Consider the following 26,824-nt stretch of genomic DNA (forward strand, 5'->3'; position numbering starts at 1 on the left):
CAAGAAATTCAAGAAATTCAATTTGGTATCTCAAGAGTTCCTTCTAGAGATAAACTATGTGATTTCTTCAATTCTTCTGTTATATTGGGTATTTATTTATTAGAAAGAATTGTTCAATTCAATAAATAACTATCAAATATGTGTCAAATACAAAATAAAGTTAAGCAGGATTAAATAATACACAGGCACTACATTCACAAATCTTATGGACAATAGACATCAATAAATATATTTAATTTTTTGTAGTACACATAAAATGAATAAAAGAGTTTCAAAAGTAGAAAAGGTAAGAACTGTGAAGGTGAAAAACTGAAAAACTGAAAAGTTAAGAAAGTGTGAAGAGAAACCAGAGACAAGTAACATAATGGAATGGAAATACTGATGAATCAAGGGAGAAACCCAAAATAAGCAAAATTACTAAACAGATAAACTAAGAGACTGGTTTAGACATATTAATTGAAAAAATAAAAGAATTGTTTCCCACATAAAAAAAAACTATGAAAAATATACCAGGAAAAAAATTATTTTGTTTAAAATAACACTTTAAAAATTGATAATTTTAAAAATGAATATTAAGGATTAAATCAGTTCAGAAAGCAAAGAATTTAAAAATGAAATAATGAAAACAATGAAAGATTTTAGAATATAACAGATGAAATAGAAATTCTCTTCAAAGAAATAAAAGTCTTTTAAGTGCAATAAAAACAATTTAGTACTTAAAAAAAGAGTTCAATTTATGGCATAGGTTAAGGACACAAAACACAGAAAGAAAATAAAGTAGCTTAGTGGTGAATTATAATATTCTTCTCTAAAGTATGTTGTCTGAGAGCAGGTTTCTTGTAGGGCTTCTGGAGGCAGCCTTAGTTTTAGTTCAGTTCAATAATCTCCTCAAATTCAGCCAGGAGTTAAAGTCCAGATCCTTTATTGTCTCCTTCAAAATAGCCTGGCTAGCTTTCTTAGAGGCCTATCTCTCTCGTTAGTTCAGAGAGCTCTTGTCACTAGTCCTTTTTCTCTTCCAGCTTCAGCCTCTTGTCCTCCCAATGTCTCCAGCCAGTACAAAGGTGGAAATTGAAATTAATCTGACTCCACTTCCAAGAAAGTGGACTTGTGGGCTTCTGACTTGTGAATCTCCCAAAGTCCATCTTAGTTGAGGCTCCTAGCTTATATAAAGGTGTGAACTCTAATGTGTGAACTTTAATGTGTGTACTCTCTTAAAGGTGTGAACTCTGAAGATGTGAACTAAATACATAAGCAATGTCTCAAATTCCAGTGACTTAGCATCTTGTTTCAATTTCTGGCCCATAACAGTGAATAAATTCAAAGAGGTCAAATATGCATTTGTATATACACATATATAATTTGTGCATGTGTATATATACATATATATATACACACATACACATAGATATGTAAACATATACATGTATTTGTAAACAAGTCTATGTTTCTTTACATCAGGTCAGCCATGTATAAATACACACACACACACATATATATATACACACAAGTGTACAAGTGCATGCTTGTATACTTATATGCATATATCCTTTGTTAATGGCCAATATTGGGGATTTTATTTCTTGAATATTTGTATTTGTTAAAATAGCTTGGTTTGGATTTTCAAAGAGGGACTATGAGTGTGAGGGAGCATTTTTGTTAATTAAAAACATCAAAAAATTATAATTAAATTTAAATCAAAGAAATAGAGACTCTGAAAGAGAAAATGATAGATTTAGAAGTCAAAAACTCAATGGATCCCAAAAAATGCAGATATAAATTTGGAAGAGAGAAAAAAGTTTTAAAAACTACATTAAAAGAACATCATTCATTCTACAACAATCTAAAATTTGATCTTGTTGATTTAATTCATAGAAGCATAAAACTTAATGGTTTTGACATAAGAACAATGGCATGTGTATTAAACCTCAGACATTTAATGGTTTGGACACAGTGAGGACATAGGGAGGACACAAAAATCTCTGAACCTCAATTTTTTAATCTGGGATATTATAATGATTCTTATACAACAGACTTCATAGGTTCATAGTAGGGAAAGAGCTTTGCAGATAAAAAAAAAAACTTTCAATATATTATATCTTTTTGTGGGAGTAAACAGTAGAGCAGTGGTCCTCAAACTTTTTAAATAGGGGGCCAGTTCACTGTCTCCTGTCCCTCAGACTGTTGGAGGGCCAGACTATAGTAAAAAAAAAAAAAAAAACACCCTCACACTCTGTCTCTGCCCTCACCCATTTGCCATAACCCAGTGGGCCACATAAACTTCCTCAGTGGGCCACATATGGACTGTGGGCTGTAGTTTGAGAACCCCTGAGCTAGAGAAATGTATTGAACAATCATTTCAATCATGTCTGATTCTAGTGGTACAGTAATATTAGAATTGCATAAGAAAAGATTACTACAAATAATATAGAGAAAGAAGAATATATTTATATTACCAAAAGCTAAATTAATATATATATATATATATATATATATATATATATATATATATATATATATATATATATATATACATTATGACTACAGCAATGTAAATAGAAAAAAAAAATAACCTCCACGTCCAACTTGAATATTATGAAATTTAATGACCCAGGTTTTTGGTTTGGCTTTGAATGGAAAAAAAAAGGGGGGGGCGGGAATTTATTTCCGTCTACTTTTTGCAGAAGTGGAAGACTATAGGAATGAAACACTGAATAATGTCAAACTTCACTGATATGATTAGTTGGCAGATTCTTTCAACTTTTATTTACTAGTTCATTTAACTATAAATTTTATTTATTGTTATAAGTGATGTCTCACTAGGTGACTATTGGAAGTTACCTTGATTCAGCTACCCATTGCCCCAAATCCTGCATATCAACCAGTATTGAATAATCCTCTGGTGAAGGAGACACTAAGTTTTCAAATTTCGGTTATCACTGGCTGTATATCATTTTCTTGTGCCAACAAATCGTTACATTCTTTCGACCTTTGGTAGGAATTGAGATTCAAGGTTCAAGATGAATCTATGTAGATTGCCTTAAAGTTACCTATAAAAGCTGTACCTACTTTGAAGACATTGCTGATCTTTAAGGAACAGATGGTCAATGTTATTGATATCTTGACATGCTTATAATAAATTTCTTTGAATTCTTTTTGTAATTAACTCTGTCTCATTAATCAGGGTGGAAGCCCAAATTTCTGATTTTCTTTTCAACATAACCAAGTGAAAAAAATTACTAGAGAGGAATGATGAAGAATTAATAGTAAAAAATGATAAAAAGAATATTTGATTCACAAAACACTCAAATTAATAGAGTCAAATAAATAAATGTAATCACTAAAATAAAAGCTAAACCATAATTTAATCTCACATCTGTGTTCTTTTTATATTTAAAATTTAAAATAATGAGAGAAGAAAGTGATCAAATTCTTCTTTTATCCATCCATCTTTATTATTCACCTGTTACCCAATGCTTTCTTACTTGTGGCTCCAAGCAGGCATAGTATGTTCAGGAGACACAACCTCCTAAAATCATCTAGGTAATTGGGTATGTTTAGAGTAATCAATGGGCCTCAAATCTATTTGTGAGTTAGGTGAGTTGGTGAGTCTACCCCAAGCATATGATGACTTCTCAAATTGTGGTGGAAAGGGTGATGAGAATAATTTCCTAATGGTCACAAAGGCATCTAAAGCAGGCATTGTGGATTGCTTAGAGTTTGGTCAGAATCAAAGATACCAAGGCCGTCCACTGTATTCCAATCCATTACCATTATTTTTGACTTTTGACTTTTGTGTTGCCATAGGACTTCAGTGACTTTGGAAGACAGATTAAGATTGATAACTTTATGAACTCTGCCTCACATTCAATTTGCACAGAAATCAAGACATCCCCTGGCAATGATATTAATCCAGACAGAAGAATAAACAACAATTATCTTGATCTACTTATGAAAAATTAATATTTTCAATTGCCTAGATCTGACTTTTTGTGCAAAAAATATTTTGTAAAATTGTAAATTGTATTGTAAAATTGTAAAAAGTATTTCACATATTTCCTGGGTTTGTCTTAACAGAAAAATATCTATTATGCCCCTCTAGAGCTTACTTTCATGATCTGTAAAATAGAAATAATTTTATTTGCACTTCCTGCCTTGCAGAATTGTTATGAGAAAAGGGTTTCACAAAAGGAAATTCCACATATAAGTATGAGCTACTCAATATAACATAAGGGAAGTCCTTTATGTTACCAATGAGGAAATTAAAATTTACAGAATTGAAGTGATTAGAGAATATATTCCCTTATTCCTCCCACAACCAGCTCCATAGGGCCCATCCACTGTTCTTGTTGAGCTATTACAAATTATGGATCACCTAATGATGTCTAGGAGTCCTTAATGGCTGGATCAATTTCACATACTAACAACAAACTATGCAGATGGGTGATTTTTTGGATAGAATGCTTTATCTGGAATCAGGAAATTATTGTTCATGACATGATCAATTTTTTGTGACCCTATTTGAGGTTTTCTTGAAAAAGCTATTGTGATGGTTTGCTATTTACTTTTCTAGCTCATTTTACAGATGAGAGGACTGAGGCAAGCAGAGTTAAATAACTTCTCAAGGATCACAAAGCTAGTACCTAAGGTTATATTGGAACCTTGGTGTTCCTAACTCCAGATTTAGGGAATGATTCAAGGAGAGGTATAGTGGCTACTCTTCTGGCCTATGCTTTGATCTATGAGTGAGCACAAGCAATCTTCCCTTTACTGGAACTGTGAAGATGATGATGATGGTGATGATAATGATGATGATGATGATGACGACAACGATATTGATGAAGATAGTTATGATGATGATGCAAACATCTCACTTAATTTTAAATGTTTATTTTTCTCTGATATTGAATTAAGATTTTTTTTGAAAAATATAATTCCATTAAGCCCAAAAAGTTATCAAAATGTGCATAACCTTTGACCCAACAGTGCTACTACTGGGCTTATATCCCAAGGAAATACTAAAAAAGAGAAAGGGACCTGTATGTGCCAAAATGTTTATGGCAGCCCTTTTCATAGTGGCTAGAAATTGGAAAATGAATGGATGTCCATCAATTGGAGAATGGTTGGGTAAATTGTGGTATATGAATGTTATGGAATATTATTGTTCTGTAAGAAATGACCAACAGGAGGAATACAGAGAGGCTTGGAGAGACTTACATCAACTGATGCTGAGTGAAATGAGCAGAACCAGAAGATCATTATACACTTCAACAATGATACTGTATGAGGATATATTCTGATGGAAGTGGATATCTTCAACATAGAGAAGAACTAATCCAATTCCAATTGATCAATGATGGACAGAATCATCTACATCCAGAAAAGGAACACTGGGAAATGAGTGTAAACTGTGAGCATTTTTTTTGTTGTTGTTGTTGTTGTTGTTGTTGTTGTTGTTGTTGTTGTTGTTGTTTTGTTTTATTTTTCTTCCCGGATTATTTTTACCTTCCGAATACAATCCTTCCTTTGCAACAACAACAACAACAAAATTCGGTTCTGCACATATATATATATATATATATATATATATATATATATATATATATATATATTGTACCAAGCATATACTATAAGATATTTAATATGTATGGGAATGCCTGACATCTAGGCAGGTGGGTGGAGGAAAGGAGGGGAAAAATTTGGAACAGAAGGGAGTACAAGAGATAATGTTGTAAAAAAAAATTACCTATGCATATGTACTGTCAAAGAAAATGTTATAATTATAAAAAATATAAAAAAGAAAAAAAAAGAAAGAAAAATATGATTCCAAAAATAATTTTTAATCATCACTAATACACCTGGAAATGGTGATTGCATTTTCCTCATACACTTTTGGAGTACAGTTGGTATTCTATCCTTTTTAGTAACAAGGATCTTTCCCCCTAGAATTCTCAGATTTCTGAGATGAGCAAATATGGAACAATTTTCTATGAAACTGACAAAAGGTCAAAAGACAGAATTACCATAATTTCAATAAGAGTATTGTTAAAGGTTTATTCCCAGATCCAGCTCTGGCTCTCTTAAAGGACAATTTAATTATCTGACATATGCTTAAACTAAAACTCTATACTTAAGAGGGTCACTGGGGATTTCATCCCTGAACAGTTCTATTCCAAATATAAAACAAAGACATCACCCAAACATAAGGATACCAAGAAGGCAGGTTAAGTCTCACCAACAGGTAGGTGTTCTATGTCCCAAGTTTTATTAATATTTGTATAAATAATTCTATTGGATTTAATGTAAGTTATTTGAGTTTAGTTACAGTCTAATAAGAAATATTTCAAGCACAAATTAAGTCAATTAAAGAAGAGTTCTGACAAGCATTAATACATTCTTTTAAGTTAAAAGCTGCAATAAGACTTTTGAAACACTTTGTCTTTGCCTTGATAGAAATTTGGAGTGGATAGGATTTTTTCCCATATTATAATGTATAAACATTTTTAATCTTACATTACTGGAGATTGTGTTGATTATTATTTGGATAAAATTTAAATAGTATGTAAATGATAACATTTTATACTATGATTACTAATGTAATTATTATTATTATTTCATTAAGGTATTTTATCATGATTTCCACAGTAACAGTTTTGAAATATAATGAACTCCACATTGTTACTGTTATTTTATATGATCTTAAATATCAGCCTTATGACCTTGGGAAAAAGGGGAAATATTAACATTAAATATTATAGCAATAAATATTTAATTAAAATATTATCATGATAGAGGTTGATAGGTTTATCTTTCAAAGTGTTTGGAATGTATTGATGGCTATTATTTGGATACAATCAAAAGTTGTATTTTTCTTCAAACTCACCAGGGACAAATCCTTTAGTAATTAATAATAAAGTAAGTTATTACCCAACAAACATAAGCATCTAAACTTAATTTCTTATTTAATAATTCTATAAATATATCATATCAATGAATGTATGCCTGCTCCATAATGCAAGAAATAAAGAAAAGAGAGAGAGGCAGACAGAGAGAAACAGAGAGAGAGAGAGAGAGAGAGAGAGAGAGAGAGAGAGAGAGAGAGAGAGAGAGAGAGAGAGAGAGAGATAGTAAAAAGGACGAAAGGAAGGAAGGAAGGAAGAAAAAACAAGAAAGAAATAATTTCACCCCTTCCACATATGATAAAATACCCATAAATTCTCTTACATCCATCATCTATTACCATGGTTATAATAACTCCTTGACAAAGACGATTGATGGAGAACTGACTAAACCTGACCAGTTTTGGGTTCAAAAGTCAATGAATTGCTTGGGGCAGAGAAGACATTGTCCATCCCCACTTCCAATTATTTTTTGAATATCACAAACTATCTCCTCTCCAGAATCCCAAGCTTTTTGTGAACAATATTTATTGTGATACAAAAACAAATTATTTGGTGACCAACCCCAAATCTGGCCATTCCCCCTGCTTAATGTCTTTCACTTGACTCATTCTCTCTGCCTAACTTCTCTTACCTGCACTTCTACCAATCTCTGTGCCTTAGGACTTTATGAAAACCTTGTTCCCAGCCCCCCTTCTTGGATACCCCAACACTTATTATGTGGCATCCCAAGCTGCATCTTGCTTGCCTCAATTAAAGATCTTAATTTTGTTGTATTGTCCATTTTCATTAAAATTAAGATTGACAAATTAACTCAATTCATCCTCACCTTTCATCTAAACAGTTAACAGCCCTCAGAAGTCCCAGTGCCACCAGGTTCCCTCCTTGCAGCTCATAATCTATTGTACATTTAACCCATAAAGTAATCATCTTAAGAAACAGGGCTGAGAGACCCACTCCCTCAACATAGGTATTTGTCAGTCAGGTTTCCCCTCTTCAAATAAGAAAAATCCTCTGTCATTCAAGTACTTCACATAATGAATCATTTTAGAGTTGAGCTAAGATGCCTTCTTCTCTGTGAATCTCTCTCCAAACTCTTCTTGCTAAAGCAAAAATTCTCAAATTTTCTTATTTTTAAAATCTCTTTAAAGACGATTTTAAAATCAAATCTTCTAGTTGACTAATCTAAATAATTGTTACTTAAGGAATAGCACCATACCATGAAAGTAATGTGAAACTGGCAATATATTACCTTAGATTACCCCTGGCTAGAGATCATTTGGTCAATGGTGAATGGGCCCTAATCATCAATGAAATAAAGATTTGCAACATACAGTCTCTGAATTCCTTTACAACTTTATCGTGGATGATTCTGTATAATCTTCTCTCCCTTAAGATGAATGTCAATTCCTGGATATCAGGAGCTGTAAATTTTGTCACTTTTAATATCTGCATTCTCTGTGCTAAGTGGGGATTTACCATATACTAGGAATGAAATAAGGTACAGATAATGATCAATTTACAATTAATTTAATTGATTCCAATTAAACAATTACTTTTGTTAGTCATCCCAGAAGACCTCTTGTTTCAACCCAGAATTAGAAATCATTGGACACATAAAGCAATCTATTATAATTATGTTGAAGATTTATTCAATTAACATACAAACATACAATTAACATACAGCCTGTGGGCTGTTTTCCCTTTGTCTTTGCATCTCAAGCACATGGCTCTAATTAGTTAAAGTTGCAAAAATCCTATGGCCTCTCAGGACATGTTTGTACCATTAAAAATTGATTCTTTTACATATAGTATTTTATCTTTGCATTTCATTGACTTAATTAAATCTGACTGATAGAATGGAATGATAGCTGGCCAGGGATTCAAGACTTTCAGGATTTGTTCCAGTTCTGTTAGAAAGTTTTATTTTCTGAATTTGAAACAATTCTCTCTGGTATTCGGTTTATTCTTCCAAGACAAAGATCTCAGTTCTATCAATTTGTCATGTAGCTAAATTTGACTCTATAGTTCATATAATAAAAGTAGCAAAAACGAATGTCTATGTTTGCCTGCAGATTATTCGGCAATCTTGTGGTGGGATATAGAGGGATAAAGTAGGATGAAAGAAAGAAGAGATATATTGGGGACATTCAGTGAGAATACCTATATAAGGTCTCTCTGAAGATCATACCTTGTTTTTTATTACTAAATCTTTGTACAGGATGAGAAGATCCCCTTTGACATCAAAGAAGAAAGAACTGAACCAAAGATTGTGAGAAGTAGTAGAAAACCCAGAGATTATCTATATGATAGACAACTGGAGGACAAAATGAAAGGAATGAAACAGTCATTGTGACTCAATTGAGTTTACATGTAATTGAAAACATAACAAAATGGAAAGAATACTGAATTAGTTGCCAAAAACCTTAAATTTAAAATTTTCTATCAAAAATCATTTATTAAGGTTCTACCATGTAATTAACACCAAGTCATGACTTTTAATTATCTGTTAAACTTGGTGTAAGACACATCTCTTAGCAATAGTTCACCTTAAGTGGTTTGGAATAAATTATCTTCAAAATTACTTCCAGCCAGAAGTAAAATGCTCATAAAATAAAGGAAGGCATCTGTGTACCCATAATGCAATTATATTTTATTATATTTTTGAAGTTTCTCTGCAACACATGGGACTTGCCTAAAATTAAATTTCTACAAGGTTATCAGTTTACCAGGAAGGTAAGTAATAGGTTTGCAGTATACTCAATATTTATCATTGTTAGTAGCTACAGTAGTTGTAACATTCATTTTCCACAGTGAATGAGTTGTATACCTAGATATTTTCTTCCATTTTCCCTACTCCCCCTTCATTGGCCAGGATCTGCCAGATAGGTTTTTTGAGAGGGTTGATCTTAACTTGCCAGGGATATACATGAAATGTACCAACAAATAGATCAAATCAATTCTTTGAAAGAGGCAAGCAGATGTTACCACAATCTCTGCAATAAATGTAAAATATCATGAGAGATAAGTGAAGTATTTAAATTTCCAAGACTAGAGTCTTTGGTACCTTCCTTTGACTTTACAGAATGCACTCTCTTTCTAGAGTCTGACAAGTTGTAGTTCAGCATAGTTATGGTGAAACTAGTTGTCAGAACTTAGAGAGAAGGTAAAGAGAAGAGAGATAGCAAGAAACAGAGACAGAGACAGACACATACACACACACATAGAGAAACAGGGATATTTTAGATAATTGTATCTAGCACTTGAGTAACATGAGTTGTATTTTATGTAATATAAACTCTTCCATAAATAAAATTTTGAGACATTAAGAAATTTGAGAGTCATAAACCCGCATGTTGCTTTTCATATCAGAAGCTAAGCTCTAAGATCCAGAAGCTGAAGAACATATTTGCTAGCATTTAAAAGACATGTTTATTGGACAAGCATTAATTAAAACAGCTGTGTATAAAAAATTATTTTGAGGGGGTAGGGGGCCAGAGAAAAACAATGAAATCCTCTGCTTGTAAATAGCTATATTATATGGGGATAAGAGAAAAACATGTATAAAGTTAATATAAATACAGACACAAACAAATACAAACACATATGTGTGCATATGTGTATGTATGAACATGGGTGCATATATGCATTTGTATATGTCTATCTGTACAGACATCATTCAATGAGTGCATGAGTGCCAGTAACACTGATCAAAGCCACTACAGAAGTTGTTTGGTCGATAAATTTGGTTTTTAGTCATGGCAAGTCTCTCTACGTTTTCTATGGTGACTCTTTAGCAACAGATACACAGTCACTGAAGTCATTCTGAAACCCTCTAGTATGATGGGACCTACCTTAATCATACTGAATTTTATTATATCATAGAAAATCATATCATATTATATCATGCTTATTATAAAGATACATATTTCATTCAAAAAGTAAAAGGAATATCCTTGTCACATTGAAGCAACAGAAGAAAACTTTGATGAAGAAAACAGGTGATTAATATATGTCATTTAGATGATTTTTTTTTTTTTGCAATCAAAGAAAGATTGGGCTTTATGAAATCTTTCAGTAGATGAAATGAACCTGTAAAATGGCAAGATAGAAATCTTAATTTCCAGGATTGAGAAGTCACCAGTAGCAGTTTTAAAGAGAACTTTGGCAATTGGGAAATTGTAAATAATTGTTTCATTATTTGTTACAATAATTAATAGTTGTACTATTAACAGGAAGTTCATAAAAATGTATTGAAAGATATTGTGAAGGTCATTTAAAATCTAGTAGAATTGTAGAGGGCTGACACTGTGAAAAAGGTGTGCTTGAATCAGACAATCTAGCCTTAAGGCTAATTACCTATTTGATATGAGACAATGACTCTATTAGCATATGATTGAATAAATGGCTCTTGTCACAGTTTGGTGCTTACTAAATGTTTGGTATTAAGATAATCTCAGACAAGGATTTGTGGGCAGGATGAGACAAAGGCCAGAGAGTGACACTGTGGCAGGATGAGGAGGAGAGAAGTTGGAGATTTTGGACTGGAGAATCCGGCATACATCATTGGCTAGCCTTGTAGCAGTTTCCTCTGTCTCCTTCACTTCTCCCCCTAAAGACCAAAAACTTTAATTTATGCTGACTCTGGCTGACCCCGAGGCCCTCCAAGGAACTAGATTATACTTCACATAAAACAATGGAGTTGTCTTTCCCAAAAATAGTCTTAGAGTCATTTTACTCTATTAAATATTAAAAATGAACTAATTATTTGGGGACATGCATTGTGCTGATGTGTTCATGTGTGTGTGTATACATCTGAAAAAGAGAGACACAGAGAGGCAAACACAGAGACATAGACTTAAAGAGAGAGCAAAGGCTTATGAAAAAAAAAAGATTTCTCTAATTATTTAAACATCAGATAGCTAAGCTACTCAATGAATAGAGTGTAGGGCTTAGAATAGGAGCACTCAATGACAATGTCATTAAATGACAAATCATTTAAGCTTGTTTGCCTCAATTTCTCCTTTGGAAAATTCCTGGAGAAGGGATTGGCAAATTTCTCCAAGATCTTTGCCCAGAAAATTTCAAAATGAGGTTGGACACAACTGAGAAGCAACAAAACATAAACCTAAAAAAACTAAACATAATTTTGGGGATAGCCCATCAAGTTTGCTATACTTTACACTTATTTTATCCTCACATTGAATCTCATTTCCTTCCCTTTCTCTTTTGTTCATTTTTCCTTCATTCATCCCACCTTTCTGTCCTTTCCATCACTTCTGTATTTTGTGAAAGTACTAGATAATTGTGATTCACTATATAATTTTTGAAGATTAATAGTAGCATTATTCAACTTATGCTCTATTTCCATGTGGATTGACATTTGTTTTGTTTTGTTTTGTTTTCCTTTTTTGTCTTTTTCGTTTGTTTTGTTTTGTTTTGTTTTGTTTGTTTGTTATTTGTCCTGGCAGGTACCTTATTTCAAAGTGACACAGATGGCTGACAGGAATATCACTAGAATAATGGAGTTTGTTCTCTTGGGCTTAACAGAAAGCCCTCACCTACAGCGTGCCCTATTTGTGCCATTCTTCCTGATATATCTGATAACTGTGGTGGGTAATCTGTGGCTCATTGTATTAATTGGCTCCAGTTCCCAATTGCAATCTCCCAAATATTTTTTCCTCAGCCACTTGGCCTTCTTGGATTTCTGTTATTCTTCTGTCTGCATCCCTAAGTTGCTTGTGAATCTCTTAACTGAGAGAAAAGTCATCTCCTACACTGGCTGCATCCTTCAGTTTGCCCTCTTCAGCATGTTCCTGACAACTGAATGTTTTCTTCTGGCAGCGATGGCCTACGACCGGTACATGGCCATATGCAAACCTCTTTGCTACCAAGTCACTATGACCACCAGCCTCTGCTTGCGTCTGGTGGCTGGCTCCTATGTGTTTGGCTGTGTAACCTCACTCACTCACATGGGAAGCTTGCTTAGTTTGTCCTTTTGTGGCCCTAATATTATTAATCATTACTTCTGTGATATTGCAGTGCTCATTCATCTGGCCTGCTCTGATGTTCAGAGAAATGAGATTGTGCTCCTAATCTTCTCTGGTATAATATCAATAACTACCTTTCTAATAGTTATTTGTTCCTACCTAAGTATTTTACTCACTATTCTGAAGATCCCTTGTCCCCAAGGTAGATATAAAACTTTCTCCACATGTGCCTCTCACTTGACAGTGGTCACTCTATTCTATGCAACAGTGATCTTTACTTATTTATGCTCCAATTCTGCCCATCCATCAGATTGGGCCAAAATCGTGTCTGTGTTTTATACTTTATTGTTACCAGTTCTTAATCTCCTGATATATAGCGTACGAAACAGGGAAGCCAAGGAAGCCCTGAGAAAAATGATACAGAGGAAAATACTTGCCCAATGAATAGGATTGAGCAAGTAATAATCCAGAAGTCAACATATAACTCTGCTGCTAAATAAACTTTATGACTGCATGTTACCTAAAAAAATTAAAACAGTTAAATCTGACATTTAAGGCCTTCTACAAACTAGCCACAAACAGTATACTGTGTTATATTAAGTTCCTTTATTGACTCGAAATTTACCACTAAAATGGGCTACTTTCTTTGCCTTAAATTTATACCAAGTTTGCTTCCATTTTTACCTTTGCACTTAATGCTTTGCCTTCCTCAAAAATCTCTCTATCCATTAAATCCAGCTGAAATCTTTCCTATCCTTCAAGATCAGTTCTAAAGATTATTTGTACTATTGCTTTCCTTTTTTCTCAACAAACAGGAATCGCATCTTCTTCCTAACAATTCATAATACATGTTACATAATGTGAATGATATTCAAGAATACAGATGTTGTATTATTATCTCCTTTCCCCATCATTTATCATTTGGAAGGGAAGAAGTAAGAGAAATTTAATGTTTAATAATATTAATATATTTTTCACTTTTATGTAAATAGGCAATGTTATAGAAATAATACTTTGTACACTATGTAAATATATGCATATATAATATTTGTAATTTTAAGAAATATATTAAAATAATATGTGAAGTACATGAATACTGACACCTTTAAAAGCATTATATTAATTTATAAATACCTTATACATAGAATACATGGTAAATAATATATAAAGTACTTTGTAAACTATAAATACATATATATGCTCAATAGAAAGATAGATAAACAGATGGATGAAGAGATAGACACATAATGAATGGATGAATGAGTCAGAGAATTGAACACTAGACCTGGAACCAAGAAGATCTGAGTTCAAATACAGATTCAGACTCACTAATGAATTGTATGATCCCAAGTTAGTAACAATTTCTATGAATCAAAGGTTGAGTGATTTGATTTCTGCATTCTATAACCTGGAATTAAAGTCATATAAAAAATTAAAGTTAGAAAAACATCTTTTTTTCTGAGTTTAGATCTGGCCTAGATATGTGGCCATGCACAAGTCACTTAATCCTGTTTGCCTCAATTTCCTCATATGTATGAATGAACTAGAAAAGGAAATAGCAAATCCCTTCATTACTTGAGACAACAATCCCCCAAAGGGAGTCCTAAGGTGTCTTACATGATTGAAAAAAATGATTAAACAATAACAAAGTAGTATCATCCAATTTTTCTGTCAATAGTTCTTTAATCTGATCAGTTGTAAATTTACAACAATTTTGCACAACACACTTGTAGTATGCTCTGAACAAAGTATAGCAATATTATTGTTCATTTGTTTTAATCTAAGTATTCATTTCTAAAATTGAAAACCTAAAAGCATGCAGAATATGGCAATAAGGATGGTGAAGATCTTGACTCAACACTATATGAGGATCAGCTGATGTTTTGGGAAAAACAAAATCTAACTTGATGCTTGAAGAGAAAGGGGTCAGACTCAGGATATATTGGGTTCCTTCTCATTAGAGCTATTTACGTCACTAGGTGGTCACATGTTAGTAATGTTTTTGTAAGGATTCCTTTGAAATGGCATTGGACTACATTTCCACTGAGCTGCCTCATGATCTTAAAATCCATAATTGTGTATTGCTATGATTCACTTTAGTTTATAAAGTGTGTATAGGAGTCAGCTGGGTAGTGAGGATGGAGTGCCAGTCCTGGATTCTGAAGGATCTAAGTTCAAATCCAGCCTAAGATACTGTCTGTATTACCCTGGGTAAGTCTGTTAACTTCTGGATAAATTAATTTCCTAACATGTAAAATGAGGATAATAGGAGCATTTATGTTCTAGTCTTCTGAGGATCAAATGAAATAATAGTACAGTGCCTGGCACATAGTAAGTGCTATAAAATAATTAGTTATTAGCTTATACATGTGACAGTGTTTATTAGCAAAGATCATGTTGGTCATGTTCCTTCCAGTAAATACCAAACAAAATATACACCAGGATTTTGAGTATGGTAGAATATACCAATTTCTTATTGTTGAAGTCAATTATTTTTCTTCACACAAAAGAGTGGCAATTATATTGGACTTAGTTGACTTTATATGACTAAGTAATCTCTGAAATGGAGAGGACTTCAAACGCCTTTTAGCCCAAGTTATATATAAGCAGGAACTTTCTCTAAATCTTCAAAAAGAGTTCTCCAGATTTTTCTCAAAAACCTCTTTCAACTACAGGGGAACGCACTATTGTCAAACATAAGAGATATTATCTGTGGACAATTTTGTTTTTCTTTTTTCTTAATATAGATTAAATGTATCTTTTGAACTTTGTGGCAAGTGAAAAATGAAATAACTGAAGGAACAAAGGTACCTGCCAAGCACACAGATAAAGCAGCAAATGCTAATTGCCAAACTGGGACCCAAATCCCTTCCTCAGCCTAGATCTGCACCCTGATAATAGGGAGAGACCGATTTTTAATACATCTAAAACAATTAACCACATAAAGCTAATTTTAAAAAGCCAACAATGTTAGGTAATCTGATTTCTAACTGGAGCAAAGATCCAGGGACTTTCTAAATTCATTCAACAAAAGTGAACACAAATACAATTTTATGAATTTGGATAAAGAGGTATCCCCTTCCTTCCATATGTCTATAAATAATCAAATAAACATGTAAACTATAACTGACTATCAATATGGGGCATATTTCAGATGTTTGAAATGGATACTTATGACAAGACTTTTTGCATCAATCTTTAGATGGGACAGAGTATGTTTTCCTGAGCATAGATACTATGACTAAATGTTTAGTTGGCAGTACAATAAAACATATATTTTCAAAAGATGAATTGCTTTTGAATAGCGCTTTCTTTTTCTTGAATGCGATATTGATTATGGGAATCTATATTTCAAGTTTACATTCATCCATATTGAATTAAAGTGAGTTCTATTTGAAGGAAAAAGGACCCACATGTATAAAAATGTTTGTAGTATCCCCCTTTTTTAATGACAAGGAATTGGACAGTGAGAGGATGTCCATCAATTAAGGAATGACTGAATGTTGTGGTATAAGAATATAATGGCATATTATTTTTCTATAAGAACTGATCAGCAAGATGATTTATGAAAGGCCTATAGAGATTTACATGAACTGATGCTAAATAAAATGAGCAGAAGCAAGAGAACACTGCTATACAGAAACAAGATGTGATGATCAACTCTAATGAATATGGCTTTTTTCAAAAATAAGTTGATTTAGGCATATTCTAGTAGACATGATGAAGAGAGGCATCTGCATCCAGAAATAGGACTATGGGATTCAATATGGAACACACCATGCTATTTTCACCTTTTTGTTGTTTTTTTCTTCTTTTTTTCATTTTTTCCCTTTTTGATTCTATTTTTCTTGGGCAGCTTGATAAATGTGGAAATATAATCAGAAGAATTGCCCATGTTTAACCTATATTGGATTATTTACTGCCTAGGGGAAGGGGAAGGGAGGGAGAAAATATTTTGAACACAAAGTTTTGCTAAGGTCAATGTTGAAAACCATTTTTGCCATGAATTTTGAAAGTAAAAAGGCTATTATCAAAAAAATAAAGTGGGTTCTAAGTGGTCTACAATTTGTCAAGATTGTTTTATGAATCTGATTATATCATCTAATACCCTAACTTATTCTTGAAGTTTAGGTCATCATATGCTTTATAACACTAGTAGAATTTCAAACATTGCATATATAGATAGTTTTTCACTTTATCTTTGTAACCCTAGAATTTAACAGAGTACTTTGTATATAGATGCCCTCAAGTCTTTGCTAGGTTAAATTTAATCCTATTTACCAATCTTATAAGAATATTGTTTATGGGTTTATCCATGCTAGAGTTAACAGAGCTGAAAACTTATGGTTAAAGTACAGAGCTATGATGTACTTAGAGACAAGGCAACAAGCAGAAAAATAATATCTAATTCAAAGATACTGTGTATCAAGTACTATGCTACACATTAAGGACAGAGAGAAAAAAATGTAATTATCTCCTCTCTTTAAGAGTTTACAGTTTATAAAAGAAGATAAAATGTATTACTTGAAGTATATATAGGATACTATATATTATATGTGTGTACATATGTGTATATATACATATATATTTATGTGTGTATATACAGACATGCATATATGCATACATATATAATATATACATTCATATAATATTATATGCAAATATGTAAATATATTTACATATGTGTATAAATTTATATAGATATATTTATACAATATTAATTGCAATGTTTCATATGTGTGTATGTGTATGTACACATATACACACATATAGATAGATATAGACATAGACATAGATATAGATATAGATATAGATATAGATATAGATATAGATATAGATATAGATATAGATAGATATAGACATAGATATAGATATAGATATAGATATAGATATAGATATAGATATAGATATAGATATAGATATAGATATAGATATAGATATAGATATAGATAAAACTACTAGTTACGATGTAATTTGTGGTTCAGTAGTAGTAGAAGTAAGGGAAAAGTAGAATTCAACAAAAGCCCCATCTGTGAGGAAAACATGAAATTATCTTTGAAGAAAAGAAGTTGCCTTAAGTAAGGCATTGCCCAATAAAAGTAGACATACTGGGCAAAAACACAGAGATTGATAATGGGATTTTTTTTTAATTAGTGATGATGAGAAGTTTTGACTACATACAAAGGTGTATTGGAGGATACTGTGTTGCACTGTTATATAGTATTTGCCTTGGTCAGACAGGAAAACTTAAGTTCCCATTTAACTTCTGACAATAGTTGTATGACCCTGGGAAGTTTCTTAAACTCTATCTTCCTGGGTTTCCTGAGGGAGCTAATAATAATACCTAACTCTTAGGCATATTGTGAGAATCAAATGAAATAACTGTAGCATTTGACATAATGTTTGGCAAATAGTACTTCAATATAAATGACAGCCATATATTAAAGGGAGTGATTTATAATTCTAGAAGGTAGAGGGCCACTAGGTTTCCTAACATATTAAATTTGTATTTGATCTTTGGTAGATTATTGGCCTTCGCTCTCAAATAGGGATGAAATGACATTACTACATTGATGTCAGAGTACCGGGTATCTAATTAAGACATCATCAGATCAATAGAGCTGTACTGTCTGGACTAGCTCTTTGGAAGATCTCAGGACCAGCTTTGGTCTTAGTGGGGGAGTGAAGAAGGCAGGAGAACCACTAGGATGGACAGAGATGGAATGTGTCTGTTTCCAGTCCTTTCATCTCTTAAATATCTCAGTATGATTACATCATTAGAGACTTAATTTGCCTCAGTTTTCTCAGTATAAAATGAGGATCCAAATAGCACCCACTTTTTAAGTGATAGCTGTAAAAAAAGTTTATTATTCTGACTGATACATACTACTTCTTACATAAATACTAGTGATATATTAAATATAAATTTATTAAATATATTATTAAATAATTTGAGAAATATTATAAAATATTATGTATTCTTTAAAAGACAGGGGGTGACTAGATTGCATAATACATTAAAGTTTGTTTGATCCCAGAGGCAATTAAGAGCACATAGATCAGACTGTTGGCTAGTTAGCTAGCCCGAATCCTGAACACTAATATGATTCTAAATCCTTTATTGTCCTAGATAGCCTGAAAAGAGACCTTTGATTGTTATTATTCATTGTATACTGTGTAGTTAATCAGTTGACATTGTGATGTGATAGAATAACTCTAAGCTGATTTACTAACCCTCCCTTAGGAGAATATTGTGCTATTTACTTTTTAATTATTTTTTAATTAGGAAAAAAAAAAACAAAGTTTCAGTAATTACTTATATATATGTATATGTATATGTATATATGTATATGTATATATATATATATATATACATATACATATATACATATACATATACATACATACATATATATATATATATATATATATATATATATATATATATATATATATATATATATATATATATATATATATATATATATATATATATATATTTGTGGGGGGGAAATGATTTGATTATGCTTGGGTTCTGGGAACACCTGGATAGGATTGACAGGGGAACACCACTTCTGAAAACCTTGTCTGCAAATAAATATGGAAATGTAGATATAGATATAAATATATAATTTTTAGACAGATGCCTGAGTATGGAGAAATTAAATGGCTTCCTGATGTACACATAATTACCTTGTGGTAAAAGCCAGAGTTGAGGCATTGAGGCAAGTTCTTCCTCATTACAGGATGAACAATCGATATATCCCTTTTGGCTTAGGTCATCCTTAGGTGAATCTTTACTACTTTTTTATGCAAGAAATAAATATCCATGAATGTTACTTCAAGAAAAGACCTTTGGGTATAATTAAAATGTTTTTTCTTTCATGGGAAAAAATCATATAATCAATTCCTTTGTGGGAAGATATTGAGAGATTTTGAGGGTTTTTTTTTTTTTTTTTAATAGCAAGAATCTAGATACTATAAAGACAATGTATGTGAATTATCTTGATGTACTGGCTGTTATAAATCATAAAAAGGAAGGAAAAATGAGCTTAGAGTATGTGTTCTTTAGTAATTCGGCCTTCAAAAGCAAAGAAGTTATTTGCTGTTTTTATTAATTTTTAGTCAGCTTTATCAAGCATGATTATATTTCCTTAAAACAGCAATTATCTTATCAAAACAATGATAAAATTTCAAATGAAATTCAATGTGAATAGCTCCCAAAACCATCCTCCTTGTCTTCATTGTCATCAACATCTTTATATTTCTCAAGGCACTAACCTTCAAAGTTCTAATCTGAAGAAACCAAGCCTTTGCTGTAAGATTCAGTATTCAGAATAGTAGGTAAGACAAATAAGAACATAAAGGAAAAGTAATGATATCTAAAAAATTATGAGAGTTGTTTTCTTTCTAGCCATAGGGATAAAACCATTAATAGGAAAGTAAAGAAAAAAAATTTGTTGTGGGGAAGGTGAACATTAATTACTGACAAGTTGAGCAAGACTTGGTTAAGTATTTGTTAAATAGAATAATTGTGATCCTAGAGTGATCCAAATAATCTCAGAGTTTGGAAGAAATTTCCATGGCCACCAAATCCAATTCGTACCAGAATAAGACTCCCTATTTCATCAAACCAGGCAAGTGACTTTTCAATCTTTGTTGAAGGCCTTTAAAATGAAGGAGCCTACTTTCTCCAAAGTCAATCAGTTCTTTTTTTTTTTTTTTTTTTTTTTAAATAGTCCTCCTTTTAATTTAAGGAAAAATACCGGCAATTCCACAATATGGTATAATAAAAAAATCTGTAAAATGTTTCTTCTCACATAAAACCTAAATGTTTTTCTTTGCAAATTTTGCCCAGTATGCATTTTTGGCATCAAATAGTAGTTTCATCTTTCTTTCTCATAATTTTCCTTAAATTTATATAAGCATGATCTTATTACCCCTCTTCCTAAATGGTACAACTTGGTTATTTCAAAATTCCCAATTCTTTTAACCTTTTTTCACATGACATAATCTGAACTGTCCTTATATGGATTCTTATATTTTATTTCTAAAATAAAGAGCAAAACCAAAGCAAATATAATGTATAATTTATAATTTTAAGTTTTTTTTCAAAATTAATAATATAATATCCTTGCAAGCATAAACTATGTTTTACTTTTGAATTCCTCCTAAGGTTGTGCTGATAAATGTTTAACAATCAGATCTCCACATCCCTCCCCACACACAAAAAAAGTATGAATAACATACTTTATAGTTTAATTTGCACTGTTAACAATCTCTTCATCACTTCATTAAGTTTTTATCATCATTAAAACAATTAATTTAGCTCTTCTTTATGGCATCAATTTTCAGTGGGTAAATGCTCACACAGAATATGTGTCAAACAGCTCATTTTAGCTGGCTTCATTACATGGCTGCCCATACCTAACACAGGTAATTTAATTCTATATAGATTATGCTCATTAAATGTTTGTTAATTGATAAAGTAAACTAGCAATACTCTATTTACATCCATGTTAATATGATAAACATGCTTATAGTGACAGGTAGCCTTAGCTGCTCCAACCCCTATGCTCCATCCCAGCTCTTAGTACCTTCTCCTCTAAGATCACTTGCCCTATAACATGTGCATATCTTATATGTGTCTAGACATTGACCTTTTGCTTTTCTCAACAGAATTTAAGAGCTTTATTATCTTTCTTTGTAATCCTAGTACTTAGTACAGCCTGGAACATAGTAAAATCTTAAGAAATGACAAATAGATCAACTGATTACAGGAACTGATGATTGGTACTTAGAGTAGCAGAAGTGGAATTGGTTTATATGAGACATTTCATGGAACTCAGATAAGGAAATGATTCAACAGTGCACACTACTACCTGCCCAGGGATTTGTAAACTTGATGAATTATCTAGAGGTATCAAAAATATCTGTAACATTAAGGAATAAAACCGATATCTTCCTAAGTCTGAGATTAGTCCATTATCAATTCTTCACCCTTCCAATCTGCAAAACTAAAGCAAAGCCAAGGTAAGAGCTAGTTAATTATATCTCTGCATAATGGTAAACCTCTGGTTTTTGATTTGGAGGTAGTTCATTAAAAATTTGTGAACTTATAGATTTCAATCTAGAAGATAACTAAAAGGTTAATAAGTTTAATAGTCAGATTTTAGAGTTGAAGAAAATGGAGTACATAAAAAAATTATCATAGAATATTGCAATATCCATGAATAATTGTAAAACTTTTTTTTTCAATCATCCATTCCCATGTCCTGAGATAGCACCATCAAATTTCTTATTTTTTTAAATTTTATTTATTTATAATTTTTGACAGTATATATGCGTGAGTAATTTTTTATAATATTATCCCTTGTATTCATTTTTCCAAATTATCCCCTCCCTCCCTCTACTCCCTCCCCTTGATGACAGGCAATCCCATACATTTTACATGTGTTACAATATAACCTAGATACAATATATGTGTGTAGATACCATTTTCTTGTTGCACATTAAGTATTAGATTCCGAAGGTATAAGTAACCTGGGTAGATAGACAGTAGTGCTAACAATTTGCATTCACTTCCCAGTGTTCCTTCTCTGGGTGTTGTTGTTTCTGTCCATCATTGATCAACTGGAAGTGAGTTGGATCTTCTTTATGTTGAAGACATCCACTTCCATCAGAATACATCTTCATGCAATATTGAAGTGTACAGTGATCTTCTGGTTCTATTCATTTCACTCAGCCTCAGTTGATGCAAGTCTCTCCAAGCCTCTCTGTATTCCTCCTGCTGCTCATTTCTTACAGAGCAATAATATTCCATAACCTTCATATACCATAATTTACCCAACCATTCTCCAACTGATGGACATCCATTCATCTTCCAGTTTCTAGCCACTATGAAAAGAGCTGCCACAAACATTTTGGCACATACAGGTCCCTTTCCTGAGATTAGTCCATTATCAATTCTTCACCCTTCCAATCTGCAAAACTAAAGCAAAGTATTTCTTTGGGATATAAGCCCAATAGCAGCAATGCTGGATCAAAGGGTGTGCACAGTTTGATAACTTTTTGGGCATAGTTCCAAATTGCTCTCCAGAATGGCTGGATTCTTTCACAACTCCACCAACAATGTATTAGTGTCCTAGTTTTCCCACATCCCCTCCAACATTCATCGTTATTTGTTCCTGTCATCTTATCCAATCTGACAGGTGTGTAGTGGTATCTCAGAGTTGTCTTAATTTACATTTCTCTGATCAGTAGTGATTTGGAACACTTTCATATGAGTGGATATAATTTCAATTTCATCATCTGAGAACACAGAAAAGAATTTGGGAAATTGAGAAATTAGATGGTGCCAATGAATATGCTATAATTTATTTAAGAGGCAAGATTTTGTGATTCCAAGAGGAAGCAATTAAGCTCCCTAAAAATTAAGAAATCAACAACTACTATGCTGTAAAATATTTGATAGTATAAATTATTTTTATATCAATCCTCACAAGAACTTACTTAACTGACACTCAGATGGAAACCATATGAGAGTTCTTCCATTAGAGAATATAAGACTTAAATAAGTATGGGCATATGTGTGTTTATTTTGCAATGTGGGCTACAGCACATTACACTACATATCAGATGAATTATTTCATTTGGATTTATCATGTCTTTCAAAATCAATATAGACTGCAAGCTAAAGCTAGCCGGGAACTTTTGTCTCATAAATGACCCAATAATCTGTTTCAGCATCTCACAAAGATAAATACTCTCAAATGTTGTTCAATAAATATTTGATATGTATTTATCATAAAATGTATGATAAGGAATGTATGTATGATGATGATTGAAAGTATGATAATGAATAAATTAGATGATGATTAATTAATTAATAATGTTGTCTAAGTCTGAATAGGAATCAGGAATATTTAGCCTAAAGAACAAAAGACTTAGAGGGATGATAAATAGATACCTCTCCTATGGAAGAGGAATTTGATTTGTTATTGTCACCAAAGAGTTTCAGGTTTTAGTGCAGTATATAATTGTGTCAGTGCTTTTGTTGGTGTTCAGTCATTTTAGACGTTCTGACTCTTTATGATTTCATTTAGGGGTTTCTCAGCAAAGATCCTGGAATAGGTTGCCATTTCCTTTTCTAGCTCATATTAGAGATGAGGAAACTGATATAAAAAGATTAAGTGACTTTCTAGTCTTGGCATTGCCCTACTTCTTTCAGGGCAGGAACTATCTTTGCCTCTTTTAGTATCCCCAATAGTCAACATAGTGCCTAGCACATCATAGCCACTTAATAAATATTATTAAAAATTGATGACTGCCTATTTGAGCAAGCTATTGCCAATGATGGAGTGCAATAGATAAAGTAAATGAGTTTGGAAACAGGAAAACACAAATTTGAATTCAATCTGATCTGTTGACTAGACGTGTGACTCTAGATAAATTATGCAATTTCTATCTGACTGAGTTCCTTTATACATAAAATGCAGATAATAATAGCATCTATTTATCAGGGTTGTTATGAAGATCAAGGAAATAAAATTGTAACACATTTAACACATTGTCAGACACATAGTAACTGTCCTTTAAATGTTACCTACTACTTTTTTTTATGAGTAAGTTAACTTTTTTTCCTAATCTTACTTTTTCTTACATGAATCCTTTTTTTAATTTGCTTTTTTAGTGTTTCTGCAATATTTCTCATTTGATTTTTAGAGTCATTTTAGAGTTCTATACATCTTTTTTTTTTTTTTTTTCCTGGGCAGGAATCCATTTGACATTACTCTTTGGGGTAGAAGTTGCTTTTTTTTTTTTTTGTTTTGTTTTTGTTTTTGTTTTGTTTTGTTTTGTTTTGTTTGTGTTGTTGTTGTTGTTGTTGTTGTTGTTGTTGTTGTTGTTTTTTTTTTTTTTACTTTCGTATCCTCCACTGAAGATGAACTCCAGTTTTCCCTATTCCTATAATAAATTTAAACAGTTGGAGTCTTTCTTCTTTGCTGGTTCATTAATATTATTATAATTATTATGAGTATCTCTAATCCTGAGGTCAGAGATGGCATCTCTGGCTTTCCTTCAGCTCCCCCCTTCTGCAAGTATCCACAACCAGCAACTTCCCTGCCACAGTGCTTCTACACTCTTAGTGTGCTGGTACCTACTATCTCAGGACAGTATCTACAGCACAGCTTGGCCTAGCTTTCCTTATCAGCAGAGATTCCCTCAGTTTCCCAACTACTCATGTTGTCCAGGAAGAAAAAGTTGTCCAGGAAGAAAAAGTTCTTGTGGCTCTGACTGAGGTTCCAACAAAGCCCAGCCAGGTTCCTTTCTTCTTGACTATGCAGAGCTAGCCTGGATACCTGTTAATCCTCAGCTTTGGATCTTCAGCATCTCTCAGGCTGTTCCAGTAGGACCCCTCTTCTGTGGCAGCTATTATTTCTTTGTTACCCATCTATGTTTACCCTAAGGCACAATTTTGTGCTGAGTGTGGGGGACATTTGGAGAGCTTGTAATTTTCTTTTCTTCCAATATCTTTACAGAATCTTTTTTTTTTTCCTCCCTGAAACAATTGGGGTTAAGTGACTTGCCCAGGGTCACACAGCTAGGAAGTGTTAAATGTCTGATACCAGCAGATTTGAACTCAGGTCCTTCTGACTTCAGGGCTGGTGTTATATTCACTGTGCCCTGTAGCTGCCTCCAGAATCTTATATTGATATAATATTAATGCTGTCTAGCCTTTCAGTTTCAGTTTACCGCACACATATTGAACATTTTAAAACATATATGAATTAATTCTTTTTGAAGTACAGTACCTGAAATTATTACATAGTGTCTTCACAAGCCAAATGAATATATTTATTCTATATAATACAAATAGTTAAGGCTCAATATACACGCTTTCCTGATATCAATACTCAAAATTCCCTCCATAAAACATGTCCCTTTTTTAATATCTACATTATCTTTACTGCATAGGTTAGTCCCTGGAGTCAAGAGAAGCACATGGCAGGGGAAAATCTCACCACAATGGCCTCTTTCACTCTATCAGGGTTTGCAAATCATCCTGAACTACAAGTTGTTCTCTTCTTAATATTTCTCTTTATTTATTTTTTCACTGTTATGGGTAATCTTGGACTAATTATTTTAATTAAAATTGACTCTCAACTTCATACCCCTATGTATCTTTTCCTTAGCAACTTAGCCTTCATTGATATTTCATATTCTTCAACAATCACACCTAAAGCCCTGGATGATTTCCAATCAAAGCAGAAAAATATATCTTTTGTGGGATGTTTTGTTCAAATGTATTTCTTTGTTGGTTTGGTATGTAGTGAATGCTTTCTCCTGGGATCAATGGCATATGACCGTTATGTTGCAATCTGTAACCCTCTGCTTTATTCGGTTGCCATGTCCCAGAAAGTCTGTATCTGGCTGAGTGTAATGCCATATGTAGTCGGTTTCAATAATTCTTTGATAACTGTTTGTGTTATAAGCAACTTGTCATTTTGCAACTCTATTATTGACCATTTCTTCTGCGACACGACAGCCCTGTTGGCCCTATCCTGCCATGACAGTTTCAATACAGAAATGGTGATATTTCTGCTAGCAGGATTTACTCTGCTCAGCTCCCTTGGTATTATCACAGTCTCTTATGTTGCCATCATCTCTGCCATTCTGAAGATCCGTTCCACAGAAGGTCAGCGCAAAGCTTTTTCCACCTGTGCCTCTCACCTATTAGGAGTGACTATATTTTATGGATCTCTCATTTTTACATATTTGCAGCCAGATAATACATCATTCTTGACTGAAGCCCAAATAGCATCCGTGTTCTATACAACTGTCATCCCCATGCTCAATCCTCTCATTTATAGTCTGAGGAACAAGGATGTGAAGAATGCCTTGATGAGAGTCATACATAAGAAAATGTTTCCCCACTAA

The 26,824-nt window shown here is 32.6% G+C and overlaps 2 protein-coding genes across 2 annotated transcripts; both read left to right on the plus strand.

The window, feature by feature from the left end:
• Nucleotides 1-12,391: 12,391 nt before the first annotated feature.
• On the plus strand, nt 12,392-13,330 carry LOC141546858 (olfactory receptor 5J3-like). Its single transcript, XM_074274995.1, has one exon. It carries the CDS (start codon nt 12,392-12,394, stop codon nt 13,328-13,330), a length of 939 nt encoding a protein of 312 aa, XP_074131096.1.
• A 12,582-nt stretch (nt 13,331-25,912) lies between these two features.
• On the plus strand, nt 25,913-26,824 carry LOC141547510 (olfactory receptor 8I2-like). Its single transcript, XM_074275906.1, has one exon. The coding sequence runs from the start codon at nt 25,913-25,915 to the stop codon at nt 26,822-26,824; it is 912 nt and encodes a 303-aa protein (XP_074132007.1).

The sequence above is a fragment of the Sminthopsis crassicaudata genome, chromosome 6 (assembly GCF_048593235.1).
Source record: "Sminthopsis crassicaudata isolate SCR6 chromosome 6, ASM4859323v1, whole genome shotgun sequence".
Taxonomy (NCBI): domain Eukaryota; kingdom Metazoa; phylum Chordata; class Mammalia; order Dasyuromorphia; family Dasyuridae; genus Sminthopsis; species Sminthopsis crassicaudata.

What these genes read in the sequence shown, in the direction of transcription:
- LOC141547510 (XM_074275906.1), top strand. Translation starts at nt 25,913, where the DNA reads ATGGCCTCTTTCACTCTATCAGGGTTTGCAAATCATCCTGAACTACAA.
- LOC141546858 (XM_074274995.1), top strand. Translation starts at nt 12,392, where the DNA reads ATGGCTGACAGGAATATCACTAGAATAATGGAGTTTGTTCTCTTGGGC.